The sequence below is a fragment of the Pezoporus flaviventris genome, unplaced genomic scaffold (assembly GCF_033815535.1).
Source record: "Pezoporus flaviventris isolate CSIRO_AGI_PZ_B2104156 unplaced genomic scaffold, CSIRO_AGI_Pfla_v1 ptg000176l, whole genome shotgun sequence".
Taxonomy (NCBI): domain Eukaryota; kingdom Metazoa; phylum Chordata; class Aves; order Psittaciformes; family Psittacidae; genus Pezoporus; species Pezoporus flaviventris.
The window spans coordinates 175,766-200,104 of NW_026892724.1; the positions used below are offsets into that span (position 1 = coordinate 175,766).

The 24,339-nt window shown below is 53.2% G+C and overlaps 1 protein-coding gene, 1 long non-coding RNA gene and 3 other non-coding genes across 9 annotated transcripts in view; 4 read left to right on the forward strand and 1 right to left on the reverse strand.

Moving 5' to 3' along the window:
- Positions 1-13,781, forward strand: part of PHACTR4 (phosphatase and actin regulator 4) — a 41,096-nt gene extending 27,315 nt beyond the window's left edge. For 3 of the 4 annotated variants that reach the window (XM_061480162.1, XM_061480163.1, XM_061480161.1), the window contains 12 exons: positions 1,541-1,717; positions 2,149-2,229; positions 3,814-3,969; positions 4,096-4,434; positions 7,384-7,981; positions 8,554-8,777; positions 9,185-9,335; positions 9,865-9,920; positions 10,769-10,830; positions 11,593-11,730; positions 12,391-12,467; positions 12,986-13,781. In XM_061480162.1, coding sequence (XP_061336146.1) covers positions 1,541-1,717; positions 2,149-2,229; positions 3,814-3,969; positions 4,096-4,434; positions 7,384-7,981; positions 8,554-8,777; positions 9,185-9,335; positions 9,865-9,920; positions 10,769-10,830; positions 11,593-11,730; positions 12,391-12,467; positions 12,986-13,001 — 2,075 coding nt within the window. In that variant the 3' untranslated portion in view covers positions 13,002-13,781. The remainder of the gene's footprint in view (positions 1-1,540; positions 1,718-2,148; positions 2,230-3,813; positions 3,970-4,095; positions 4,435-7,383; positions 7,982-8,553; positions 8,778-9,184; positions 9,336-9,864; positions 9,921-10,768; positions 10,831-11,592; positions 11,731-12,390; positions 12,468-12,985) is intronic. The other variant, XM_061480164.1, reaches the window with a different exon arrangement.
- On the reverse strand, positions 6,396-7,368 carry LOC133283428 (uncharacterized). Of its 2 annotated transcripts, none has more exons than XR_009747795.1 (3): positions 7,205-7,368; positions 6,839-7,027; positions 6,396-6,582 (listed from the first exon to the last, which is right to left on the reverse strand). It is a non-coding gene; the product is annotated as an uncharacterized LOC133283428 (long non-coding RNA). The 2 variants fall into 2 exon arrangements; XR_009747796.1 differs by having other exon boundaries at positions 6,535-6,651.
- Positions 13,782-15,066: 1,285 nt separating the features above from the next.
- Positions 15,067-15,271, forward strand: LOC133261998 (small nucleolar RNA SNORA73 family). Its single transcript, XR_009741194.1, has one exon. It is a non-coding gene; the product is annotated as a small nucleolar RNA SNORA73 family (small nucleolar RNA).
- An 866-nt stretch (positions 15,272-16,137) lies between these two features.
- On the forward strand, positions 16,138-16,342 carry LOC133261999 (small nucleolar RNA SNORA73 family). The gene has a single exon (XR_009741195.1). It is a non-coding gene; the product is annotated as a small nucleolar RNA SNORA73 family (small nucleolar RNA).
- A 791-nt stretch (positions 16,343-17,133) lies between these two features.
- Positions 17,134-17,338, forward strand: LOC133261991 (small nucleolar RNA SNORA73 family). Its single transcript, XR_009741187.1, has one exon. It is a non-coding gene; the product is annotated as a small nucleolar RNA SNORA73 family (small nucleolar RNA).
- Positions 17,339-24,339: the final 7,001 nt, after the last annotated feature.

The window sequence follows — 24,339 nt, forward strand, 5'->3', positions numbered from 1 at the left end:
TCCTGCTGGCTGGCACAGTGGTACTTCCTTGCCTCTTGGTAAAGGAATTCTGTACTGCCGTTCCTCTTCCTCCATCGTTCGGCTAAAGGCTGTGCTTCTCACATGTGATCTAGATCCTCCTCCTTGTTTCCACTGTGCTGCTGCTGTGGTCTTCTCTTCCCTCTTGTTCACTGATGTTCCATTTCGTTTGTGCTCAGACTGAGAAACCGGGGTCTGCAGGTAGAGCTCCATCAAACAACTCATCCTTTCCTGGCTTTCCCTGCTCCTCCTCATCTTGACAGGAATCTGTGGGTCTTTTCCCCATCTGGGTTTGTGTCCTTGGTGGCTGTTTGTAGGCTATAGAACAGATACTTCATTACCTCTTTGTCCTATGTGCAGAATGGCTTTCCCCTAAAATTCCTTTCCCAGTCTTTTAGCCTCAGGAGACGGGATTCTTGGCTCAACTTCCCACGGTGTCTGTGGGGTATTGTCTGCTCTGCAAGGCGTGTCATACAGGCTTGTCTGAAGTTGACTGAGAGGTCTCCTGTGATCCCAGGAGGCCTGGAAACTCCACAACCTTTGACTTGTGCAGCTTCAGGTTTCGAGCCTCCCAGTGCAGTTTGTGTCAGGGTGTTTGGCAGCACTGCAGCACGGGGCTGGAGGAAGCCTCCAGGCTCTGTTCTCTATAGACTGTTTCCATGGAGTTCTGCTACACAGCTTGGGTGCTCCTGGCTTTGGTGGTGCTGAACCCAAAGGATTCTTGCTCTGTAAACTGAAGCCCATGAAGCAGGGCTTCGCTTAGGTTAATACATGATACCTGTCTTTGCAGGCACTGCTGGATTCTGCTGATTGTGTTTGCTCCTGCCCCACCAGGGCAGAGCTGACAGCCCCCAGTGCTTTGGGCTCTGCTTCTGCTTCACAAGCTCGTTCTTTCTGAGTTCTCTTCGTTGCATCAAGCTGCTTGGGTTTGGTGTGCATCCCTTCCACCTCCATGTCCTCCTTGTGTTGATCTCCGGAGACCTGGAGTGCAGTGGGTGGAGCGCAGGCCTGTATTGTGCTGCTTTCCTGTGTAGTTGTTGCTCTTGGCCAGCTTTGCTGGCCTTATTTATAGAGGGGAAAACTCAGAGGTGAAGTTGTAGCTGTAGGAATGGGGCTGGCAGTTGCAGTGTGTGTGGAGACAGTGCCGAGAGTCGGCTCCGCAGCCTGGAAGGGATTTGTGTTCGTGTAATTGCTTGTGTCCAGCACCAGTTGCTTCCAGCTGAAGATGAGAAACTGCAGCAAAGTGCTTTGTGTTCCTGGGGCGAAGCTGCGACACTGCCAACTTCAACTAATCCTGGCTTCCTTAGAAAGCCTCTTAGCAGTTCCCCTTTGCACCGTTAACATTGGAAACCCCACTCCCGTCACCCCGTGCTAATGTGTAATGCTGATGGGTTACGTGAAGGCATGGAGTCCTGCTCCCTTCTTTGCATGAGCGTGTGCCCCCGTTTCCCAGTGTGCTGGTGGGAGATAGCAGCTCCTGTCTGCAGCACAAAGGTAAACCTCTTTCCTCTTTCCCGTGCAGCTGAAGAGGTGGATCACACCCCAACCGATGCCGGCATGGGGGTAGATGTTTTGGAATCGGGTGACACCACACCTCCTACGAAGAGGAAAAGCAAGTTCTCAAGCTTTGGCAAGATCTTTAAGCCCTGGAAGTGGAGGAAAAAGAAAAGCAGTGACAAATTTAAGGAGACCTCGGAAGGTAGAGTCATTGGGGCTGGGTGGGAGCCCCTTCCTCTGCTTGGCAAAGCCGCCATCAGCCATCTGGCTGGTGAGAAGGGCTTGCTGGCACAAGCCTGAGTGCCTGACACGCGGAGGAGCCGCAGTGTGGCTTGAGTGCTGGGCTGGCACCTGCAGTCTCTGCAGAAACACCTTGCCATGGAGCGGTAGTTTCAGACAAATAAATGCCTTCCTTGCAAGGAACCTCCCCAGGCAGCTGTGGGGAGGGAGGCTTTGCTCCGGCATCACAATCGAGTGTGAAGTGCAGGCCTGGACGTGCAGTCCCTCCTCCCTCCTCTTAATCCATGCAGAAAGGAAAGGGCAATTTGGAGCCCTTTTCTTCCCTCCAGAGGATCCCTTTAGGAAAGGCTCCCCCTGACCTTCCAGCTTACCCTGTTTTCAATTTACTGTCAGTTTTAGAACGAAAGATCTCTATGCGAAAGCCAAGAGAGGAGCTGGTAAAAAGAGGGGTTCTGTTGGAAGACCCTGAGCAGGGTGAGTCTGCAAATGAACTTCTCCTCCTCCTGTCTGTGTTCTGTGTCACTGATCCTCCTTTGGCAAAGCCTCACCGTTGCAATCGCTCTTTTGGGGAGATGTATTTCAGGGCTCTTCGCTAATGTGGTTCCTCTCTGTCTTGTCCTTGTCTGACTTCTGTACCTGGCAAGGAAGGCAGCCCCTGGTCAGTTAGGGGAAGAAAATGTGATGCCTGTGCTGGATAACATCCTGTCTGCTGCCAGCAGGGAGGGTGTTCTGTGTGTCACTTCCCCTCCTGTCCCTCTTGTACTTGTCCTGCTCCAGCTGCCTTCTCTTGTCCTGCTAAGCTCCTCTGTCACACTTGCACTCAGCATCTCCAGCTTATTCTGCTCACACTCTAACTGCTGTGGGAGAGGTGCTGACCTCACAGCTCAGGTCTAGTGGCCTTAGGCTCGGAAGAAGAAACCAGTTGATGACTTCGGAGCTGCCTGGGAAGGGGCCTTTCCTCAAGCAGTTATAGACAAGATGCTCTGTGGTATACAAGGACATACAGGGACAGGCCAAGGGGAATGGCTTTAACCTGACAGGGAGACTGAGATGAGCTCTTAGGCAGAAGCTCTTCCCTGTGAGGGTGCTGAGGCGCTGGCACAGGGTGCCCAGAGAAGCTGTGGCTGCCCCATCCCTGGCAGTGTTCAAGGCCAGGTTGGACACAGGGGCTTGGAGCAAGCTGCTCCAGTGGAAGGGGTCCCTGCCTGGGGCAGGGGTTGGGGCTGGAGGAGCTTTAGGGTCCCTTCCAACCCAGCCAACAGCATATTCTGTGGTCTGTTGTCAGTCCCAGCTCAGCTTGCCCTGCTCAGAGAAGTCTCATCCCCTTTTCTGTCATCTCTGATGTCTCCGAGTTGGGGTCACGCTGCCAAAATAACATCTCGGCCAGGCCTGGCTGTGTGCTGGGTGATGTGGGTACAAGGCAGAAGGCAGGAAGCTGTGGGGGGATGGCAGCCCACTTCTCTGGGTGGCAGCATGGCCTTTGGCTTAGAGCAGTGTGGAATTGCCCCTCAAAAGGCACACCGCAGAGGCAGTTTTGACCTAATACGAATTTCAGCATTCTTCTAAGAATGATGCAAAGTGGGAAAGTGGAGGTGGAAAAAGTGGTTTTCAGTGCAAACCACCAGAAGAAAAACTGAGAGGAAGGGAAATAGAGATGTTTCAACTAATTTTAAGGCTTCCTCAAAATCTGTTCCTGCACATCCAGTAGATTACTTGCCTAGTGCTGGGATTTGTATTGCAGCAGGGGATTTGTGACTGCTCTGTAGTGGTGGGGAGATGGAAAAGGCATCCTAGTCTTAAATGCAGTAGCAAGGTGGTAGATTAAGAGGCTGCTGAGGAAGAAGAACACTTGATGGGATGCGATATTGTACTGTTTGGCTTGTGGAATGAAATCAAGGGCTCTCAGCTTCAGCTGGCTCATGTTGCTGTTGCTCCTCTGCAGAAGGGAGACTGAAGGCCTGGATTGATGGTGGTTCAGTCAGCTCGGCTGTTCTCTCCTCCATCTCCTGCTTTCTGAGTGCTTTCTGTTTGCTTCTCTTCCCTCCCATCCCCTTGCAGATGGGGAAGAACCAGACAAGCTGAACCCACCCGCACTGAAGAATGGCCACACAGTCCCAATTGGTGGTCCTGGGCTTTGTAACCAGGAGGAGGAGCCCACAAAGCCATCCAACCTTAGGAAGCCTGTTCCAGCTGAGGAGCCAAAGAAAAGGCAGGGTAAGAAACCAGATGTGTGTGAAATCAGTTGCTTCACATTCTCCCAACACCCATTTTAACTCTCATTTGATTCTTCCCACCCTCTCTGGGCTCTCCAGTCTCTTAAGCCAATCTGTCTCACTGCAGGTTCCTCCAGCAGCCACTCTGGACCTGAACTGGAACCACCTCAGGAGCCCTTTGTTCCCAGGCAGCCTCTGCTTCCTCCCAAAAGACCTCCCTCCACATCCCAAGAGGCAAATGAAGCACAGGCAAAGGATCCAGTGCCTGCCCCCTCCACCACAGCCCCTGCTGCAGCAAAGACAGTCAATTCCAGTGCTGCCCCGTCCCCAGCCCCCAGGACTCTGCCCCCTGCTCTTGCCAGTGCCAACACTACTGCTCCCACGAGCACAACCAGCACAGCTCCTGCCAAACAGCCGCCTGTCCCCCCTCCCAAACCTCTCAACAGAAACAGCAACTCAGTAATAGGTGAGTGCATCCGTAACCTGGTGTTTGTGCCCTGGGATCCTTGAACCCCAGCCTGGTTTGGGTGGGAAGGGACCTTTAAAGCTCACCCAGTCCCAACCCCTGCCACGGGCAGGGACCCCTTCCACTGGAGCAGCTTGCTCCAAGCCCCTGTGTCCAACCTGACCTTGAACACTGCCAGGGATAGGGCAGCCACAGCTCCTCTGCAGCACTTGCTTGAGGGTCTCTTCCCTTTGTAAAGGAAGACTTTTAGGATGATGTGGATTGGTGGATGGGGTTTTTGCTTTGTGAGCCTGTGGTCAGTGAGAATTGATGCTTTCAGCTGCTCTTTGCAAAATACACCCAACAAAGCCACCAAAAACTCCGCTTCATGCCAAACCATGGCTGTTATGGCGATCACTGCTGGGCCATGTGGTTTCCACTTGGAGGCCAGGAGCTGGCAGGGGTAATTCCAACTTCCTTGCTTATACTCAGGCTCCTTTGCCAAGGTCTGTGGTTAGGGTATTGCCATGTTAGTCTTGTCCTTAAGTCCTGGCCTATGAGTAAATCAGCTCAACTGTGATTTGAGCTGAATCTTACCCCTTAAAGAATGAAATGCCTTTATCTTTGTATAAAGATGGAAAGCAAATGAGACAACTTGCATCCAGTTCATGTTTCCCAGATCACCTTGTCGTCTTTGGATTGGATTGCTGATGTATGGACTGGGACAGAGGTCAGTCAGGTCTGCACTGTTATCACAGAAACTGAGGCGTTCCCAGGTGTGGTTTGGGAGGCAGTAGTAGGTTGTGTGCAAGTTCCTATCTGAAGTAGCCTTTCAGTAGGAGCTGTGTGTCTGTTCTGTTTGGAGCTTCTCCTTGCTCTAGCAGGTTTTGCAAGTGACCTTGATCCCAAGTTGAGCGCTCCTGTATGCCAGACCAGCTCGATCAGTCTGACCGTGCCCGAGTCCTCCATGAAATACCTGCTTGTTTTCTTTAAGCTGCCTGCACGCAGCACAGCTGGCATTTGAAATGCCCTGCTGCTCATTGCAGAGGTACCTGTGGAACAGAGAGCGAGGCTGGAGACAGCAGTCTGTCAAGCTCAGAGCCAGCCTCTGCATCTCCCCAGCAATACAGGGCTGGGCTCAGTGCACCTTTGGCTGCAGGGGAGGAGAGCAGAGCAGCCAGCCCCTCTTTTGTCTCCTGCAGGAGAGTGCGGCTGCAGAGAGGGGCAGGATGGAGCTGTAACTACAGCAAACGTGCAGTCGTTGCTGTGCAACCTTCTTTTTGCTGCTGTGGATAACCAGCAGCAGTGGAATTGGCTTCGTGAGCTCTCTGCAGGTCTTTGATGCGTGCTCTCACTTGGGCATGTGTGTACTTTAGTGCTGCTATTAAAACCTAAGGCAGGGGAGGACTGTCAATGTGCAGATCGCCCCTTTGTTCCCTAGTGATAAGATGCTCCCTTATGTTCATTCTCTGAGCAGTTCTGGTGTCTGATGCAGTAGCTGAAAATACGGCTCAGGAAACACTTTGGGGAAGTGGGAATTTAATCAGCATCAGCTTGGAAAAGCAAGCAGAGCAAGTGGTGCTGGCTGGGGACTTGGTGGCAGCCCTGGTGCTTGGTGCCATGGAAGGGTTTCAGGAGGCACTGTTAGTGCCAGGCGCTGGATCTGGCCGTGGTGGCACGTCTCAAGACATGGTACCAGCTGGTGCACTGGGTTTATCACACTAAAGGGAGACAGGCTGGCTGGGAGGATGCTCTGAGCCCTTTTCTGTCTCTTCCTTCCACCAGCTGCTTGGTCCCTGCGATTACCCAAAGGTGACTCGAGCCTGGTGCTGCCAGGCTTCAAGTACTGCTGAGGAGATACTGGGGTCCCTCTGGGCCGCAGTGGATGAGAGCTGAGGGCACTCGGTGTTTTGCACAATCTTGCCCTTAATCTACAAGGGGGAGGTCTGAAAATGCCAAACATCCCAAAAATGCACCCACCTCTCTGCAGCTCTGCAGCCTTATCTCGGTCACGCTCCCCGCTCGCTCGCAGCACCCTCTTGTGGTGTCTGAGACTGCGGAGTCCTCCCAGCGCTGTGCTGGGGCCTCAGCACTGTGTGACCATCACAGGTGAAACGTGCAGGAAATCCTCTTCAAGCAGGTGGGCAAAACCTTTCCAAGCCCAAGAGGCTGCTGACAGGGGAATGTTGAAGGTTATAAACGCCTAAAGCAAGAGCAGTCTTCACCGGAGTCACTTCCCTAGGAGGTGTTTGAGATTGCCTGCTGCAGGCAGCTTCCATGATACCCCTCAGTCTCCATTTCTCCCTCTGTCCTTCATCATACACCAGATAAACTCTCTTGGGTATATGTGGAAGTTTGCAGTTGCAGAGAGATTTCTTTGGGGCTTAAGGAGCAGAGTACAGAGGGAGTAGAGCAGAAACCTCACCCTGAAACAGGCAGCAAGGTGTCCTTGGGCTGGGGCTGGCAGATGAATGGGAATGGGAAGAGCACGTTGCTGCTGGCAGTCCTGCTGACTTTGGCCTTTGAGGAAAAAGTGTTTCATGTGCGAGGGAGCTGTTAACATGACTGGAGGCTGGGGTGTCCTGGATGTCTCGCATTCCTTTGCAAACTGATGCTGTAAATATAGCCATAAAGTGCCCTACATACCTGCATTCCTTGGCTGAGCAGCAGTGCTGGTCTGGGTGAGCTCCATCTGCTGTCACTTGTGGGCTGGTGCTTTTTCTCCTCCCAAAGCACCAGGATGCACAGACCCCTCCCAGCTGGCTTGTTTCTGGCTCCTCTCCCATCTTACCTTTGCTGCAGGAAGGACAAACTAGAGGCTTGCAACCTGGTTGTTTCTGGCACTGTGTTCTAGCAGAGGAGCAGCATGGTCCAAGGCTCTGAGTGCTTTGCTCTGCTTATTCCACACTGGTGAAGGATGTCTGGGAAATGCCCACTAAATATAGTGGCTTTTATGGTTTTTCTTTGCAGCTGAGCTTTCTCAAGCAATGAACAGTGGTACAAGCTTGTCCAAGCCTTCCCCTCCTCTCCCACCGAAGAGAGGCCTCCTGCCTGCCACCACCATGCCCGAGGCAGCTATGGTCTCCAAGCCCCTGAGCGACAGGACAGTGGCAACGAACCGCCCTGCACTGACAGCGCTGCACGGCACCTCTGCCTACCCACCACCATCCCCTTCGCCACCACTGCCCACACACATCCCCCCTGAACCTCCACGTATGCCCTTGCCTGCCTCCACCCCTGTGCTGGACCCTCCGCGCTCCCTGGACCTGCCCAAAGAGACTCCTCCTCCTCCTCTTCCTCCTCCTCCTGAAGAGTTCAGGTCCTTGGAAGCAGTGAAGAGGACGGCAGAGCAAGGCTTTGGTGACCCTCACGTGCTGCCTCGCCTGCCCCCAATCCCACTGCACATCCGGATCCAGCAGGCTCTGGCCAGCCCTCTGCCTGTCACCCCCCCTGCAGAGGGCTCACACAGGGCTCACTCGCTGCTCTTTGAGAGTGATGGCTTTGGAGAAGACAATGGCACCCTGGGCAGGACGAGGTCCCTGCCTGTCACCATCGAGATGCTGAAAGTGTGAGTACGGGCAGGAAACATCACCCTGCGTGGGGGTCCTGCTGGTGGTGATCCACATCACATCCCTGCTCTGTGGGGCTGTGATGGTGAGGAGGGCTGTGGGCAGGGCTGGTTTCTTCTCTGGTTTCTTGCAACAGCCTAGAACCCATTTTGCATGTTGGAATCTGTGTTTCAGACTCTTGGGGAGCAGTGCATCTTCCCCATAGAATTAACCCTTGTTCTGGGAGTTTATTGTTCCCAAAGGGAAATGGGTTCCAGAGCACAAATGCAGGCTGATGCCAGGAATCCAGGCCTGGCCTCTCTTTAATTGCACCGAGACAAAACAAGAGCCTGGATTCCATGCGTTTGTGGCCTTGCTTAACCTTTTATTTTGCAGAACAAGAACTGTCTTGTGTTACAACAGAGCTGAACCTGCAAGTCCCAAAGATCGGGGAGTTAGGGGGCTGTCTGGTTCTCCAAAGGACCTGCCTCTGCATTTCCTCTTCCTGCACTTCAGAGAGAGGGAATGGTGCAGGATCCTGGGGTGGCATCTCTGGGTGTGTGTTGAGATGTAATAGTGTGCTTCTCGTTAGTCCAGACGATGAGGAAGAGGAAGAAGATGACCAGGAAGAGGAGCAGAATTTGGGTTCTCGTGTATATATTGGAGAGGTGCCATGTGTCACAGTCATCCCCAAGCTGGTACCCCAGGTTCTGCCAGAGGAGCAGGAAGGAGACGAAGGGATGAGCGACTCTGACTCGGAGGGGCCCATCCTGTACAAAGATGATGAGGATGAGGAAGAAGATGAAAGCCATAACAGTAAGGCTTTGACATTGCAGCTGCCTTTTTATCTCTGCTGAGCTCATGTCTGCTGAACTGAGATGTGGTATCAAAGAGCTGGTTCTCACAGTGCTTCAAAGCAGCTGCTCTGGGTTTCATGATGTACCACATGTCCCCTTCCTCACTTTGTCAAAGGCTTTAGAGCCAAACCTGCATCACCAGCCCATCTGCTGTGAGGCACCCTGTCCAGCTGCAGATGGCTTGTGCTGTCCCACCCCTTCAGGTGAGCATGTGGGCATCAGGCAGGAATGCTGGCAGTGACCAACTCTGGGGCTGGAGTGCAGAGTATGGAAAGTCCAGCTTCAGGGGAGAGGGCACATGGCTGCTATTGCTGTGCTCAGGCACTGCAGGCTTCAGTCCCATCCCATTGCTCTTCCTCCCCACAGGCACGCTGGCTAACAAAGTGAAGAGGAAAGACACGCTGGCTATAAAGCTGGGGAACACAACCACAGCATACGAGGAGAAGATCGTCTTCCCTCGGAAGAGCAAGGAAGAGTGGAATGAAATCCGGCATCAGATTGGGACAACGCTGATCAGGTATGAAGGATGGAGGAGGGTGTTTGGTTTGAGCTGTTGGCATGGTGTGGACAAAGCTGTTGCTTTATCCAAGCAGCCTGTGCTGGAATGTGACTGGTGGTTGGGCACTGCTGCTGGATCAGAGCTGGGAGGCTCTTCCTCCTCAGTTATGGAAGTTGGAAGTTCCTTCTGGAGCTGAGGAATATCCCCTGACTTTCCAGAGGTTAGATGGACTGGAGGGGAGAATCTCGAGGACTACAGAAGCATCGCTGTCATAAAATAAGATGGTGTAGAAAGATGTGGGTAGGTGCAAGCTGAGTGCTGATGTTAGGTGGTAGATTAAGCTGGGGCTGCTGATGGTCCAGGCTGCGCTGCCTGCTCCTCTGAGCTTTCCAGAGGCACTTCCCAAACCTGTACCTGTGGGTGTGAGTGGGAAACGGTGATCTCCACTGGTGAATGAGGGGGCTAAAGAGGCTTTCCAGTGCACCAAAACCAAGCAATTGTGGTCTTCATCCCCTACTGATGATGCACTTGTTATGCTTCTCTTTAGGCGACTAAGTCAGAGACCGACAGCAGAGGAACTGGAGCAGAGGAACATACTTCAACGTGAGTAATACTTCTCCAGTGGTCCTGAGGGATAGAAGAGGTTTGCCTTTAACATCTTAGTCCAGGTGTACCTGGAATCTGCTTGAAAGGCAGTGATAGAGGATTGTGCTTTTATGTTGCTGTAGTAAAGCAGTTCCCCAGTGCTTTGATACCATCAGAAACCAGTTCTAGCTTAAATTCAGACCTTAGCAGTCGTATTGAGCAATACAGTTCAAAGCATCACATTCTAGAAAGTCTCTGTGTCCCGTGCCTGACACCTCAGGGGAAAGCCTGTGAACTGGTTAAGACTTTGGTGTTACACAGCAGGATTGTGAAAGGTGTTTTTGTTTGGGCTGTGCTTGAATTTGTGGTCCAGACATTACAGCATTATATTGCAGGGTCCAAAAAGCAGCAGTTCATTGCTCAGGCTGTGGTGTTTCTCTTGGCCATACCTTGCTCTGCAAAAGCTTTAAATAAACATCTGGAGGAAGGGGAAATGTCAGTTCAGGAAGTTTCCATTTACAATATTTATCTGTGCTGTTATTCTCTTTCAGTTATTAGTAGAGTAGCTTTGGGGGGAGCAGTCTGCAGTGTAGCTTGGCTGTATTTTGACAGTACAGCCATTAACATAGGGCTGGAGAGAATGACTCAGTTCTGATGTGGAAGGACCCATATTGCCACTGTCAGTCAGGGGATGCTGAGCTGGACTCTCTACCTGTACTGAGCACAGATACACTACAGCGAGCTTTCGGGCATGGAGCTAATCCGATGTAGCTCAACGTTCCCCTTGTTCCAAGTCCAGAAAGTGCTTTTCAAAGCCTCTGATGCTTACAGGGAAGATGTATCGTTCACGTTTTTCTCCTTGGCAGCGAAGAATGAAGCTGACCGTCAGGCTGAGAAGCGGGAGATCAAGCGCAGGCTCACCAGAAAGGTACTGCTGGCGCCCGTGCTGTGAGCACCATCTGGCAGAGCTGGCGGGGCTGGTGGTGGCCGTGAGCATGGCGTAGGTGCCTTGCTGGGGGGGAAGTCACGGGGCTCTTGTGTAAGTGTCCCCAGTGCCCTCAGACTGCAGTGGCTTTGCAATGTGGAGCTGTCACCAATGGTGAGCCATTGGCACTGCAGGTGCGGTTGTCAGGGGTTGATCTGATAAGTGAGATGAGAACTAAACTGGGTACCAGGCACTGGAAGGGTTTGCTGGGGTCCTGGCTATTCTAACACAGCACTTCAGTGGCCAAGACTCACACCAGCTTCCTCAAAGTCCATTTCTATAAAGTAACAGCAGAGTGGGAGAAGCTGAGCAGAGCAAGAGCTGCTTTTAGCACCCGAGTTACTTGGGGCTGTTCTTTGTGGCTGAGAACTTTCCAAGGGCTTGTGGGTGTGAAATGTGAGTGTTGCCATTGCTGAAGTGGGGAATGGGTGGCATACAGGGCTCTCACCCTGTTCCCAAAGCCCCTGGTGTCATCTTTCTCCTTAGCAATGTGGCCTTGGTTCTGCCCTTATGATCCAAGCGAGATGACACTTGTAGGAGGGTTTGTTTGTTCCCTTGCAGGCTGTGAGCAGGACCTAGCAGTGCTGTGCTTCGGGCCCAGAGAGGAAACTGGGTTTAGTTTTGCTGGGAATGCAGAGTCCTGAACTGCTTTGTGGACAAGGCACAAACTCACTTTCTTTGTTCTTTGCTCTTGCTGGTGTTCAGCTTAGCCAAAGGCCTACAGTGGCAGAGCTGCAGGCCAGGAAGATCCTGAGGTTTAATGAATATGTGGAAGTAACAGATGCTCAAGACTATGACCGGCGAGCAGACAAGCCATGGACAAAGCTAACACCAGCCGACAAGGTAACAGGAGTCTGATGTCCCGAGGTGTGAGGAGGGGAGTTAGATCTGGGTGTTCCATGCAAAAGAGCAGCAGTCAAGGGGATTTGCTCTCTTCCTTTTGCTTCCCCTCTTCATCCACACCAAGCATCACCAGTATCCCTTCACCCATGTGTGCTGTACCCAGCCCTGCTTCATGGCCCATCCATGGTGCTGTGGAGCCCACATGGGCATGGTCCACGTGCAGCATGGCCTGTGCTTTGGCTTCCCAGGGATACAAGAGGATGCAAGGTGCAGATCTTGGTCAGAGGAGTGCTGTTCCTTACAGACCTAGGCATGAAGCTGGCAGGGAAATCATCTGTTCTTGTCTTCCCCGGCATTTGTGGGGACTGTGCAGCCATGGGTGTGGAGGAGGTTGGGCAGATGAAGCTCAGCCTGGTGTGAATGGACTGCACATGTGGCTGCTGCAGGCTGAGCTCCTTCTTTTACCAAAGGAGGTGTGGGGCTCAGCCCTGTGTTATCAAAACTGCTCCTAAGTCCATACCACTGGAAGGTGATCAGCCCCAAGCAGGGGTGCTGGAGGAACAGCACCTTCCTGCCATGTGTGAGCTCACTTGAGATGGAGAGAGGGTAACAGATGTATGGGTTAGCAGGAGATAAAAAGGATCTCTCCCTCTCTTGTAGGCTGCCATCCGGAAGGAGCTGAATGAGTTTAAGAGCTGTGAAATGGAAGTCCATGAGGACAGCAAGCAGTTCACGAGGTGAGTGAGAGCACCTTCCTCACTTATCTTCTGTCTCCTTGGGTGGGCTGTGATGGTAATGGCTTTAGTGAGTGCTGGGAGTTTAGACATAAATGAGTTGCCTCTCTTTGGCAATCTGCAGTGCCTCAGTAACCATTTAACCTCAGTTCCAAGGATGACACTTGGATTCTTAAGGGAGACCTTGTAGCAGCCTTGCAATAGCTAAAGGGGCTACAAGAAACCTGGAGAGGGGCTTTGGATGAGGGCCTGTAGGCACAAGAAAAGGGGAATGGCTTTAACCTGCCAGAAGGGAGATGGAGATGAGCTCTTAGGCAGAAGAGGGTGCTTGGGACACTGGAAAAGGCTGAACAGAGAAGCTGTGGCTGCCCTGTTCCTGACAGTGTTCAAAGCCAGGTTGGAGCAAGCTGCTCTAGTGGAAGGTGTCCCTGCCCATGGCAGAGGTTGGAGCTGGATGAGCTTTAAGGTCCCTTCCAACCCAAACCAGGCTGGGATGTGATGATTTTTCACTTGGCTTTCAGGTACCATCGACCATAACCTTCCAAGAAGGGAGCAAGAGACCTGAAGAGGACCTGGAAGTTCTCTGCATCCCTCTCTGAGGCAATACAGCGAGGGTGGAACCTCGGCTCTTCCACGATTTGCCTTGAAATCCTTATCCAGAAAAGGGCTTTCAGCCAGGGCAAGGGGAGTCCTGTCTGAACGTAGCATTTCACTGGAACAAACCCGTCTCACGTGCCATCAGGCTGGAACTGAACACTATACCTCGTGTGGCTCAGCAATACCCCTCTGCTCCAGGGCCAGCATCCCTGCCAGGGTGAACCAAGGGGTTCATTCCCCAGCCCCACTTCTCAGCTGGACGTCCTCCTTTTGGGAATGCAGTCCCTTCGCTTCCCCCTCCTGACCAGGAGGAAGGGGGGAAAAGGCAGCTCTAGTGTTAGAAAGCTGAGGAATGGCGAGTGGATGTGCTATAGGAAGCACGTGTGTATATTAGCTGTGTACAGATTCCTGTGCAGATGCTGACCTGGCATGGGATTGGGAATGTTAATGGTTTTCCTTGCGTCTCTGTCGTGTCCTTCATGTCCTCAATCACTACTGACCAACGGTTCGTTGTCCTGGAAGGGAATTGTATAGAGATTAACATATGCTGCATCTTTTTGTACAAAAAACAAGACACACCCCCCCCCCAGTTTAAATGTATAAACCATTCCCTCCCCTGCCGTCATGTTAACACATTGTCTTGAGCTATCCAAGCTTGGTTAACAGATTCCAGAACCAGGAACTGATTGTTGCCTTCGAAAAACGTTTTATTGTGGGGAAGCTGTGAGAGGAATCGGTGCTTTTAATGTGGTTTTAGTGTGTTTTCACCCTAATGAGGGTGAAATTTGCCTTTGCTCCTTGTCATCCCTTCGGAAACATCATCATTTCAGCACATGGATGGAAGAGAGAAGAGGTTTCACAAGCATCACGTACAAACCCCAATCTAAGGAGGAAGGACTCCCCTTTGGCCCTCAGCCTGCCGCTGCACCACAGGAGCTGCTCCCTTCCCCTCACAGCTCCCCCTCGGTCGAAATCACTGCATTGTCACCGGCCTCCTCCTCAACAGATTTTACTTATGGAATAAAAGTATTTTAGGAGTCTTTTATAAACCGCTTTCCCCTTTGTGCTCGATAGGGAAAGGGCGGCGGGCCCAGCCTGAGTCCCGCCACGGCAGCGCCTCCTCACCGCGCATGCGCCGACGGCTTTGCGGTCTCCGCCCTACCATCCCTTGTGCGCATGCGCGCCTTGGCCCCGCCCCTGGCGCCCTATAAATACCTCAGCGCGGCCGCGCTCGGCCTCTTTCGGCGGGGAGCGGCGGTGGGGTGAGTGCGGGGGCGGGAGGGGCGGTTCTGTCGTGTCCTGTCCTGTCCTGTCCTGGCTCTGTCCCCTTACTTTAACCACTTCCTTCCTTCCCTTTCCCTGTGCTCTGCGGTTCCTGTGACCGTAAAAGTCCCGCCTGGCTCTAGGAGCGCAGCGGCGCCGTGCGCCTGCTAGCGAGGGGCCTTCGGTGCGCGCCGGGCCCTGCCGATCGCTCCGAGCAGCTCACGCGTTCCCCATGAAATGCCGTCTCGTTACTTGTCGCGTTTGGGGGATAAAGCCGCGGCACAGGCGTTGTGAGCTTTGGGAGTGCTCTGTGGTGCTCGTCGGGGGGAGAAACCAGCCCATGCATGTAATCCCTTTGTAGAGGCCCTTTAGTTAAGGACACTACGACACGTGTTTAGTGTTTCCCGTTAACTCCGTGCTCTCGTTCGGTTTAATTTACGACCCTGAGACGTTCATCTTTACCTGTTTCTTAGGCTTGATCACTAGGAGTTAATTAATAACAAGTTTCATAGAATCATAGAATGGTTTGGGTTGGAAAGGACCTTAAGATCATCCAGTTCCTACCCCCTGCCATGGACAGAGACACCTCACACTAAACCAGGTCACCCAAGGCTCTGTCCAGCCTGGCCTTGAGCGCTGCCAGGGATGGAGCATTCACAGACTCCCTGGGCAACCCATTCCAGTGCCTTCCCGGGCAGGGCTGGGGCTGGGGCTGGGGCTGAAGGTGTGGGTCAGCTTCACCCCAACGTGGGCATCCGGAGAAGTCGCTCTCTCCAGGCTCTGCCCGTGTGGCGCATGGGAGCGTAGGCCCCCGGGCCCGTGACGTATGGTCCCGTTCCACGCCGTTGGAGAACAAGCCGGGCCTCGAGCCTGCAGCCTGCATATTCCTACTGCTTCTCTGAGCCCTTGGGCATTGACAGAGGAGATAAACCATGCAGGAAACAAACCCCGTGCTCCGCGTGGCCTGGGGGGTGCATGGCAGGGGGAGAAGGGGGAACACGTGAACAAACACTTCAAATGCATTTTCTGTCTTTGTTTCCAGTTCTAAACTGAAGAAGTTTGAGAGCGAAGCACTGCTTTAGGAGGTAATTGTGATGTTGGTTGTGTTCCATGGTTCTCTAATTGTCAGTGTTTGAAATGTGCTGGAGGTAGCTGAGTGGCTTCTGGAAACAATTGGATTGGCTTCAAGTAGGTGATTTCTGATGCTGACTTTGTAGAGTGGTTTGGAAGGTGATCTTAAACCCTGTCCAACCTGGCCTTGAACACTGCCAGGGATGGGGCAGCCACAGCTACTCTGGGCACCCTGTGCCAGCGCCTCAGCATCCTCATGGGGAAGAATTTCCTTGTCTCCAACCTGAACATCCCCTGTTTAAGTTTGAACCTATTCCCCCTTGTCTTATCGCTACAGTCCCTGATGAAGGGTCCAGTTTTGAATCCATGTTTGAGAGAAGACGTCTGTTTCTGTTGGTGCAGCCTTATCTGTAGTCTGTATAGACACTATAACCAAATACTAGTTTAAGAATCCTTGTAGCCCTGAGTCTCCAGATTCAGTGGGATTCAACCAGTGGGTTGGAACTAGATATCTTCAGGTCCTTTCCAGGCCTAAGTAGACTATTCTGTGATATAACTGACTGTCAGGGGGACCCCCTGGGCTGCACTGCCTCAGCTGCTCCTCACCATCTTGCCCTCTTCCCTCAGGTGCTGCTGATGCTGCCCCGTCCTGCTCTGCATAGCTCCGGACGTGAGTACCTGCTGTGCTGTGTGCCTGGGGAGCAGGGCGGGGCTGGGGCTGAAGGTGTGGGTCAGCTTCACCCCAACGTGGGCATCCGGAGAAGTCGCTCTCTCCAGGCTCTGCCCGTGTGGCGCATGGGAGTGTAGGCCCCCGGGCCCGTGACGTATGGTCCCGTTCCACGCCGTTGGAGAACAAGCCGGGCCTCGAGCCTGCAGCCTGCATATTCCTACTGCTTCTCTGAGCCCTTGGGCATTGACAGAGGAGATAAACCATGCAGGAAACAAACCCCATGCTCAGCGTGGCCTTGGGGGTGCATGGCAGGGGGAGAAGGGGGAAAATAACAGCAAACACGTAAAATACCTTTTGGTTTTGTTTTCAGTTCTAAACTGAAGAAGTTTGAGAGCGAAGCACTGCTTTAGGAGGTAATTGTGATGTTGGTTGTGTTCCATGGTTCTCTAATTGTCAGTGTTTGAAATGTGCTGGAGGTAGCTGAGTGGCTTCTGGAAACAATTGGATTGGCTTCAAGTAGGTGGTTTCTGATGCTGACTTTGTAGAGTGGGTTGGAAGGTGATCTTATAAACCCTGTCCAACCTGGCCTTGAACACTGCCGAGGATGGGGCATTCACAACCTCCTTGGGCAACCAATTCTAGGGCTTCGCCACCCTCACAGGGAAGAATTTCCCCTGTTTAAGTTTGAATCCATGTTGGAGAGAAGATATCTGGTTCTGTTGGTGCAGTCTTCCTTATCTTGTAGCCTCTAGAGGCAATGAAATACTAGTTTAAGAATCGTTATAGCCCTGTCTGAGTCTCCAGATTCAGTGAAATACCAGTGGGTTGGAACTAGATGATCTTCAGGTCCTTTCCAGGCCTAAGTAGACTTCTATGATGTAACTGACCGTCAAGGGGACCCCCTGGGCTGCACTGCCTCAGCTGCTCCTCACCATCTTGACCTCTTCCCTCAGGTGCTGCTGATGCTGCCCCGTCCTGCTCTAGATGGCTCCAGACGTGAGTACCTGCTGTGCTGTGTGCCTGGGGAGCAGGGCGGGGCTGGGGCTGAAGGTGTGGGTCAGCTTCACCCCAACGTGGGCATCCGGAGAAGTCGCTCTCTCCAGGCTCTGCCCGTGTGGCGCATGGGAGCGTAGGCCCCCGGGCCCGTGACGTATGGTCCCGTTCCACGCCGTTGGAGAACAAGCCGGGCCTCGGGCCTGCAGCCTGCATATTCCTACTGCTTCTCTGAGCCCTTGGGCATTGACAGAGGAGATAAACCATGCAGGAAACAAACCCCATGCTCCGCGTGGCCTGGGGGGTGCATGGCAGGGGGAGAAGGGGGAACACGTGAACAAACACTTCAGATGCATTTTCTGTCTTTGTTTCCAGTTCTAAACTGAAGAAGTTTGAGAGCGAAGCACTGCTTTAGGAGGTAATTGTGATGTTGGTTGTGTTCCATGGTTCTCTAATTGTCAGTGTTTGAAATGTGCTGGAGGTAGCTGAGTGGCTTCTGGAAACAATTGGATTGGCTTCAAGTAGGTGATTTCTGATGCTGACTTTGTAGAGTGGTTTGGAAGGTGATCTTAAACCCTGTCCAGCCTGGCCTTGAACATTGCCGAGGATGGGACAGCCACAGCTTCTCCATTCAACCCATTTCAGTGTCCCAGCACTCTCTTCTGCATAAGAGCTCATCTCAGTCTCCCCTCTGGCAGGTTAAAGCCATTCCCCTTGGCGTTTCCCTGCAGGCCCTTGTCCAGCTTCCTTGTTGGCCTCTTGTGTTGCCCCAGAGCTGGATCAGGACTGCAGGGGGCATCTCCCCAGAGCACAGCACATGGAGGGGGCTTGTTTCTGAGCTCACGTTAACTCTTCTCAACCAACACCCCCATGTCCTTCCTTTAGGGGTTTCTTTCAATCCATTCTCTGCCGCCCAGTGCAGTGGAGGTGAATTGTATTTGTTTCTATGAGCTTGGGGCTTTGCTTTTGTGCTACAGGGAAATTGGGAAAGGAATGGCAACTCTTTCCTTCTCACTTGCAGGTACTGGTGATGGGTTGCAACGAGCTGCTAACAGAAAAGAATCCATGTGTCTTACGGGAGAAGGTGGGTGCGTTGAGAACCAGACAGATGTTAGGTGATGGCTGAGGCTGAGTTCATGCAGTAGCCGCAAGGAGTGGGATGGCAGCAGCAGAATGGTGGCTGCCTCTGCTGGCCTCCCATAGCACATGCTTTGTGCTAGGGACTGCCCATTAGATGGCTCCTGCTCTGTTGGAAGAGAAAGTGCAGGCAGGATGGGAGGATGGGTATCTGTAGGTGTGCAGTGCTCCTCTCGATGGGCTAGGACCCTGCAGACCAGCCCCCCCATCCCCTGAGGTCTTGGGAGAGACTGCATTCAACTCCCATGTGTTGAGAGGGTGTCTGGGGAAGCTGCTGGAGGGGTGGATTCTATGATGTGGGCTGGGCACCAAGTTGTACATGCACGTAACTGGTTATAAAGGCCTCAAAATGGAGACTTGTAAACCTGCATCTGGCTGCAGTAAAAAACTAAATAAACATCAGTGTTTGTGCATTTCTGTGTGAGGGATTCCCTTGGCATACCAGTGTATGCAAGAAATACCAGATGTTCCTGTTGGTGTTTCCCAATTGGAGTTGGTTGGGGTTCCTGTGTGCTACACACTTTCCACAGCAGTAGTGCAGAACCCCTTATGGGGTGGTTGGGCTGGGTTAGGAGAAGGGGGCACCTTTAATTTTGGGTCATCCAGGCTTTCTATCAGCCATGAAGGGCAAATGAAGACTTGAAGGCCACACACAGCTGGGACAAACCCTCTGGTCAGCACTGCCTGAAGTGCAACACACACCCAAATGGTTAAAAACTTCTTTACTATTAAGGTAATTGTGTATTAATTACAACACCCTAAACTCAAGTTGTGAGGGTGGATGTGATGCTGATGCACAAGTGATGCTGATTTTAGAAGAACTGGAATCTTGGAACCTCTGTTTGGATGTTTCGTGGCACAGACTACCAAATACACTAGGAATGTCAGTCCCAATTACAATTGCCATGATAATGGGTGCTTCAGTACCAGGAACCCAGGGGCCTGGTTTGACCCTTCTGAAGAGTCCATTTGGGTCAAATGTGGTTAGTAATTAACTTTGGTTGCTCTTAAGACCCTGCCAGCTGAAGGCCAACGGGCTCATCAGGATTGCTGTTGTGACACTGGTCTGTGGGTGCTCCAACTCCTAACAAAGCCCTTTAGTATTGTAAGTGAGCAAGGATCGAGAGCAATGCCAGTGGCATCATTCCAGAGCCCAGCCCCAGCTTTCTGTGCAGTGGTGCCACCAACATGGGGATCCACCCTTGAGGTGGCACCTGAAGCCCCATCTTTACACTGCCCCTCCATTGACTGTACTCCCGTGTCTCTGAGCACACCTCCCAGGGTGCCAATGTCCAGCCCCTGCTTCAACACCCAAGGGGCCAGGACAAAGCTGGTGCTGGCATCAGCAACCCCTGGTGAGCTCTGCAGCAGTGCCACCAACATGGCAGTGGTTCAGTGAACATGGAACAGCAGCAGCAGGAAAGATCGCAAGGCTTATGAGCTACAAAAGACCAAGTAAACCCCTGAGCGCTCACCCTGGTGAAGGCCAGGAGCTAAATGAGTTCCCTGATGGAACGCGGTGCCTCACCCCAGGTATGACCCACAGTGCCGTGGGCAGGGGTTGGGGGAGGTGGGAAAAGGGGCAGGATGAGCAGTAGCTTCTTTAATGTCTGTAGCACATGGAGGGTCAAAGAGAGAAAATGACCATTTAATAAAGCCCAAACCCGAGCACTTTCTCCAGGACTACACCGGCTGCCTCAGGACTGCGAGAGGAAGGCAAGGACTGCTACGTATGGTCCAAGATACAGCACCGCAAGTGTGATGGCACTGGTGAGACCGCATCTGGAATATTGTGTCCAGTTCTGGGCCCCTCAGTTCAAGAAGGACAGGGAGCTGCTGGAGAGAGTCCAGCACAGGGCAATGAAGATGATAAAGGGAGTGGAGCATCTCCCTTATGAGGAAAGACTGAGGGAGCTGGGTCTCTATAGTTTAGAGGAGACTGAGGGGTGACCTTATTAGTGTCTAGAAATATATAAAGGGGGAGTGTCACGAGGATGGAGCCAGGCTCTACTCGGTGGCAAACAATGATAGGACAAGGGGTAATGGGTACAAACTGGAACACAAGAGGTTCCACTTAAACTGGAGAAGAAACTTCTTCTCAGTGAGGGTGACGGAACACTGGAACAGGCTGCCCAGGGAGGTTGTGGAGTCTCCTTCCCTGGAGACATTCAAAACCCGCCTGGACACATTCCTGTGTAACATTATCTAGGTGTTCCTGCTGCGGCAGGGGGATTGGACTAGATGATCTTTCGAGGTCCCTTCCAATCTCTAGCATACTGTGTGCTGCTGCCCCATACAAGAGCCCAGCACCAGTCTTGTCCTGGCAGGTCAAGTGGAGTTCAGGTGCAGAGGGGTGGATCGCCGTGTTGGTGGCACCGTTCCGGAGGTCTCCTTGGTGCGTAGGAGTTAAGTGGACATCTCCATCGGTCCTCATAACCCCTGGGTTGCTCTGGGTGGGTTTCGGCTGCAGAACGTGCAGGGAGGTGAGCGGGAGCTGGGCTCTGTCACCCTCACCACTCACCGGGGGGGCTCAGGAGCTCTTGCTTGTTCTGAGAGGTTGGGAGAGCAGGAGGAGGTGTGCGGGAGCTGGGATAACTCCATTGAACCGGCCTGAGGTGGCAAAGAGGGAAGTGCTTGTAGGGTCACTGCTGTGAGCGGGGCCAGCCTGGGCAGGGCTGCTGCCATTGCCGGGGTGCCGTCACCGCTGCTGCCATTGCCGGGGTGCCGTCACCGCTGCTGCCACTGCCGGGGTGCCGTCACCGCTGCTGCCTGGCTGTTGTCATCCCTGGTTTTCACATGAACCAATGGAGGCCCAGGGAGAAAACAAGCAGCAAGAGCCAAACAGCAGCCACGTACCCTAGTGCTGAGTCCTGGGCTTCTGCTGGTTTCACTGGGTCCCTCTTTGAGGTGATGGCTCAGGGCACCTCCTTTCTCCTCGCCCTGTGTCCAGGCCCTACTGCCCTGCAATCCCTGGCACTTGAGGTTTTGTGCCTTCAGGGGGGTCCTCGTGTGCTTTGCCCCTCTGGGCAGTGCTAAAAGGGGGAAAGGCGTACAGAAGCAAAGCCTCCAGAGCTGTTCCCCCCAACCCCTTCCCTCTGCCCATTCACTATCAGTCAAACTGGGAATCTGTAGAACTGTGAGCGTATGGGGTGAGCACAAATAAAAAGGGGAAGTGAAATGATTTTCTGCCTGGGCAGCTGGTTTTTTGGTGTTGGCTTCACTTGTGGATGTCAGAATTGGGATGGGGGGGGATAATGTAGCATCTGGACAGTGAAACAGGCAAAGATGGACCAATTACATGGAATTAATTGCAGCACCAAAGGCTGGATGTGGAAATAACACCGTGTTCAAAGAGTAAATGAGAGAGTGGTGGCACTGCCCATCTACCAGGTCCACACAACCCCAAATAACCCCTCTGTGATAAGGGAGCCTCACATTGCCCCTCACTCACCACACCCCGTGTGAACCCATTGCAGCCCCCTCGCACTGGAGCAGCTGTGGCTGCGGTGGAGCCACATGGAGCAGGCTCCTCATTAGGGAGGAGCACTGGACGTGGAGCGCTCGGAGCAGATGCCGTGGTTGAACTTTCTGCTTCACCTGAAGCTCACGCTCAGGGGGCTGGTTGTGATGCAGAGGGTTTAAGCTTGCTTAAACAAAAGTATTGTCTGTACCTATCACGCCTACTAAGCAGAGCAAAGGCACTAACCACTGATAAGGAAAAGCAGACCCCTGAAGGGGGAGAAGCAGGCGGTTTATGGCTGGGACACCGACCAAACCCCAAGGCCACACGTGAAGACTAAAAGGTGAAAAGTGCAAGAAGAGGAAGACTCATTTACTTCATCTTGAAGACCCCTACCCAGAGGAGGAAGACCCCTGCCCATGACCAGAGGGGGCACTGCGCAGGCGCAAAGGACCTTCTGGCTCATTATAATACGAAGCGGGGATAGGACATGAATATGTATAGGCATGTTGTGCGACCTTATGAATATGTATAACTTTAGAGGATAAATGTAGAGGGAAACAACACTGACGCACGCGTGACTTTGAGGAATTATCCCCGTGCGTCTCAGCGCTGAATAAAAAGCAACTTGAACGAGTTGTGGGGTCAATCCGTATCAGTTCCTGGGTCACCGCACAGAGCTGTCCGGGGCGGTTACACTGAGGGAGTCTTGGGTGGGTGAAAAGGGAGGACACCGGTGCTGGTGGCACTGGTCCGGAGGGCACCGTGTGCAACGGGCCCAGCTCTTTGCTCTTGCACCAGGCCGAGTGTACGGGGTGGGAGCCGGCGGAGGGGTGATTCCCTCCCCGGGCAGAGCCGCAGCGGGGGCCGGCGCTCGCCTCCCCGTCCTCGGCTCAGGACGCCCGGGCGCGCCGGCAGGAGCACGGCGGCGGCGCTGTTCCAGGCTTGGCCGCACGGGGGAGCCCTGGGCACCGCTCTCAGGGCGGGCACGGCTGGGGTCAGGGGGAGCAGCAGGGAGCGGGCCCGGGGCCGGCTCCTGTGGGCAGGGAGTGGGAGCGGGGTGGGTGGGTGGCGGCGCGGGAGCTCGCCCCGAGGCTGCCGGCACCGGCTGCAGCCCCGGCTTCCCAGCTGAGGGGCGGGCCTGGGGGCGGGCTCAGCGGGGGCGGGCGGTGTCTTCACCTCTGCTCTCTCCATGCAGTCCGGATTGATGCATTGCCGATTGTGCGCTGTACTTTACTTACGGACTTACAGCTCTGATTTGGTTTATTGTACATATTTGCTATATATATATAGAATCATAGAATGGTTTGGGTTGGAAAGGACCTTGGCATCATCCAGTTCCAACCCCCTGCCATGGGCAGGGACACCTCACACTAAACCAGGTCACCCAAGACTCCGTCCAACCTGGCTTTGAACATTGCCAGGGGTGGAGCATTCACAACTTCCTTGGGCAACCCATTCCAGTGCCTCAGCACCCTCACAGTAAAGAACTTCTTCCTTAGATCCAATCTAAACTTCCCCTGTTTCAGTTTTAACCCGTTACCCCTTGTCCTATCACTGCAGTCCCTAATGAAGAGTCCCTCCCTAACATCCCTATAGCCCCCCTTCAGACACTGGAAGCTGCTCTGAGGTCTCCACGCAGCTTCTCTTCTCCAGGCTGAACAGCTGCAACTCTCTCAGCCTGTCTCCATACAGGAGATGCTCCAGCCCCTGAGCATCCTCGTGGCCTCCTCTGGACTTGTTCCAACAGTTCCATGTCCTTTTTATGCTGAGGACACCAGAACTGCACACAATGCTCCAGGTGAGGTCTCACGAGAGCAGAGCAGAGGGGCAGGATCACCTCCATGACCTGCTGCTCACGCTCCTTTGGATGCAGCCCAGGACACGGTTGCTTTCTGGGCTGTGAGCGCACCCTGAAGCCGGCTCATGTTCATTTTCTCATCCACCAACACCCCCAAGGCCTTCTCCTTGGGCTGCTCTGAATCTCTTCTCTGCCCAACCTGTAGCTGTGCCTGGGATTGCTCCCACCCAGGTGTAGGACCTTGCACTTGTATTTACCCAATATTACAATATATCACAATATACTGCACTATATTTACCTAATTCACATTACAGTGCTTGCTTTAGTGTGCTTATTGGCTTTACCATGGTTGTTCAATAAACTTTGCAAGATACAGCTAGTGTGTGGTCACTGTGTGTGGTCACTGTGTGTGTGGTCACTGTGTGTGTTCACTGTGTGTGTGGTCACTGTGTGTGGTCACTGTGTGTGGTCACTGTGTGTGTGGTCACTGTGTGTGGTCACTGTGTGTGTGGTCACTGTGTGTGGTCACTGTGTGTGTGGTCACTGTGTGTGTGGTCACTGTGTGTGGTCACTGTGTGTGTGGTCACTGTGGTCACTGTGTGTGGTCACTGTGTGGTCACTGTGTGTGGTCACTGTGTGTGTGGTCACTGTGTGTGTGGTCACTGTGTGTGTGGTCACTGTGTGTGGTCACTGTGTGTGTGGTCACTGTGTGTGTGGTCACTGTGTGTGGTCACTGTGTGTGTGGTCACTGTGTGTGTGGTCACTGTGTGTGTGGTCACTGTGTGTGGTCACTGTGTGTGTGGTCACTGTGTGTGTGGTCACTGTGTGTGTGGTCACTGTGTGGTCACTGTGTGGTCACTGTGTGTGGTCACTGTGTGTGGTC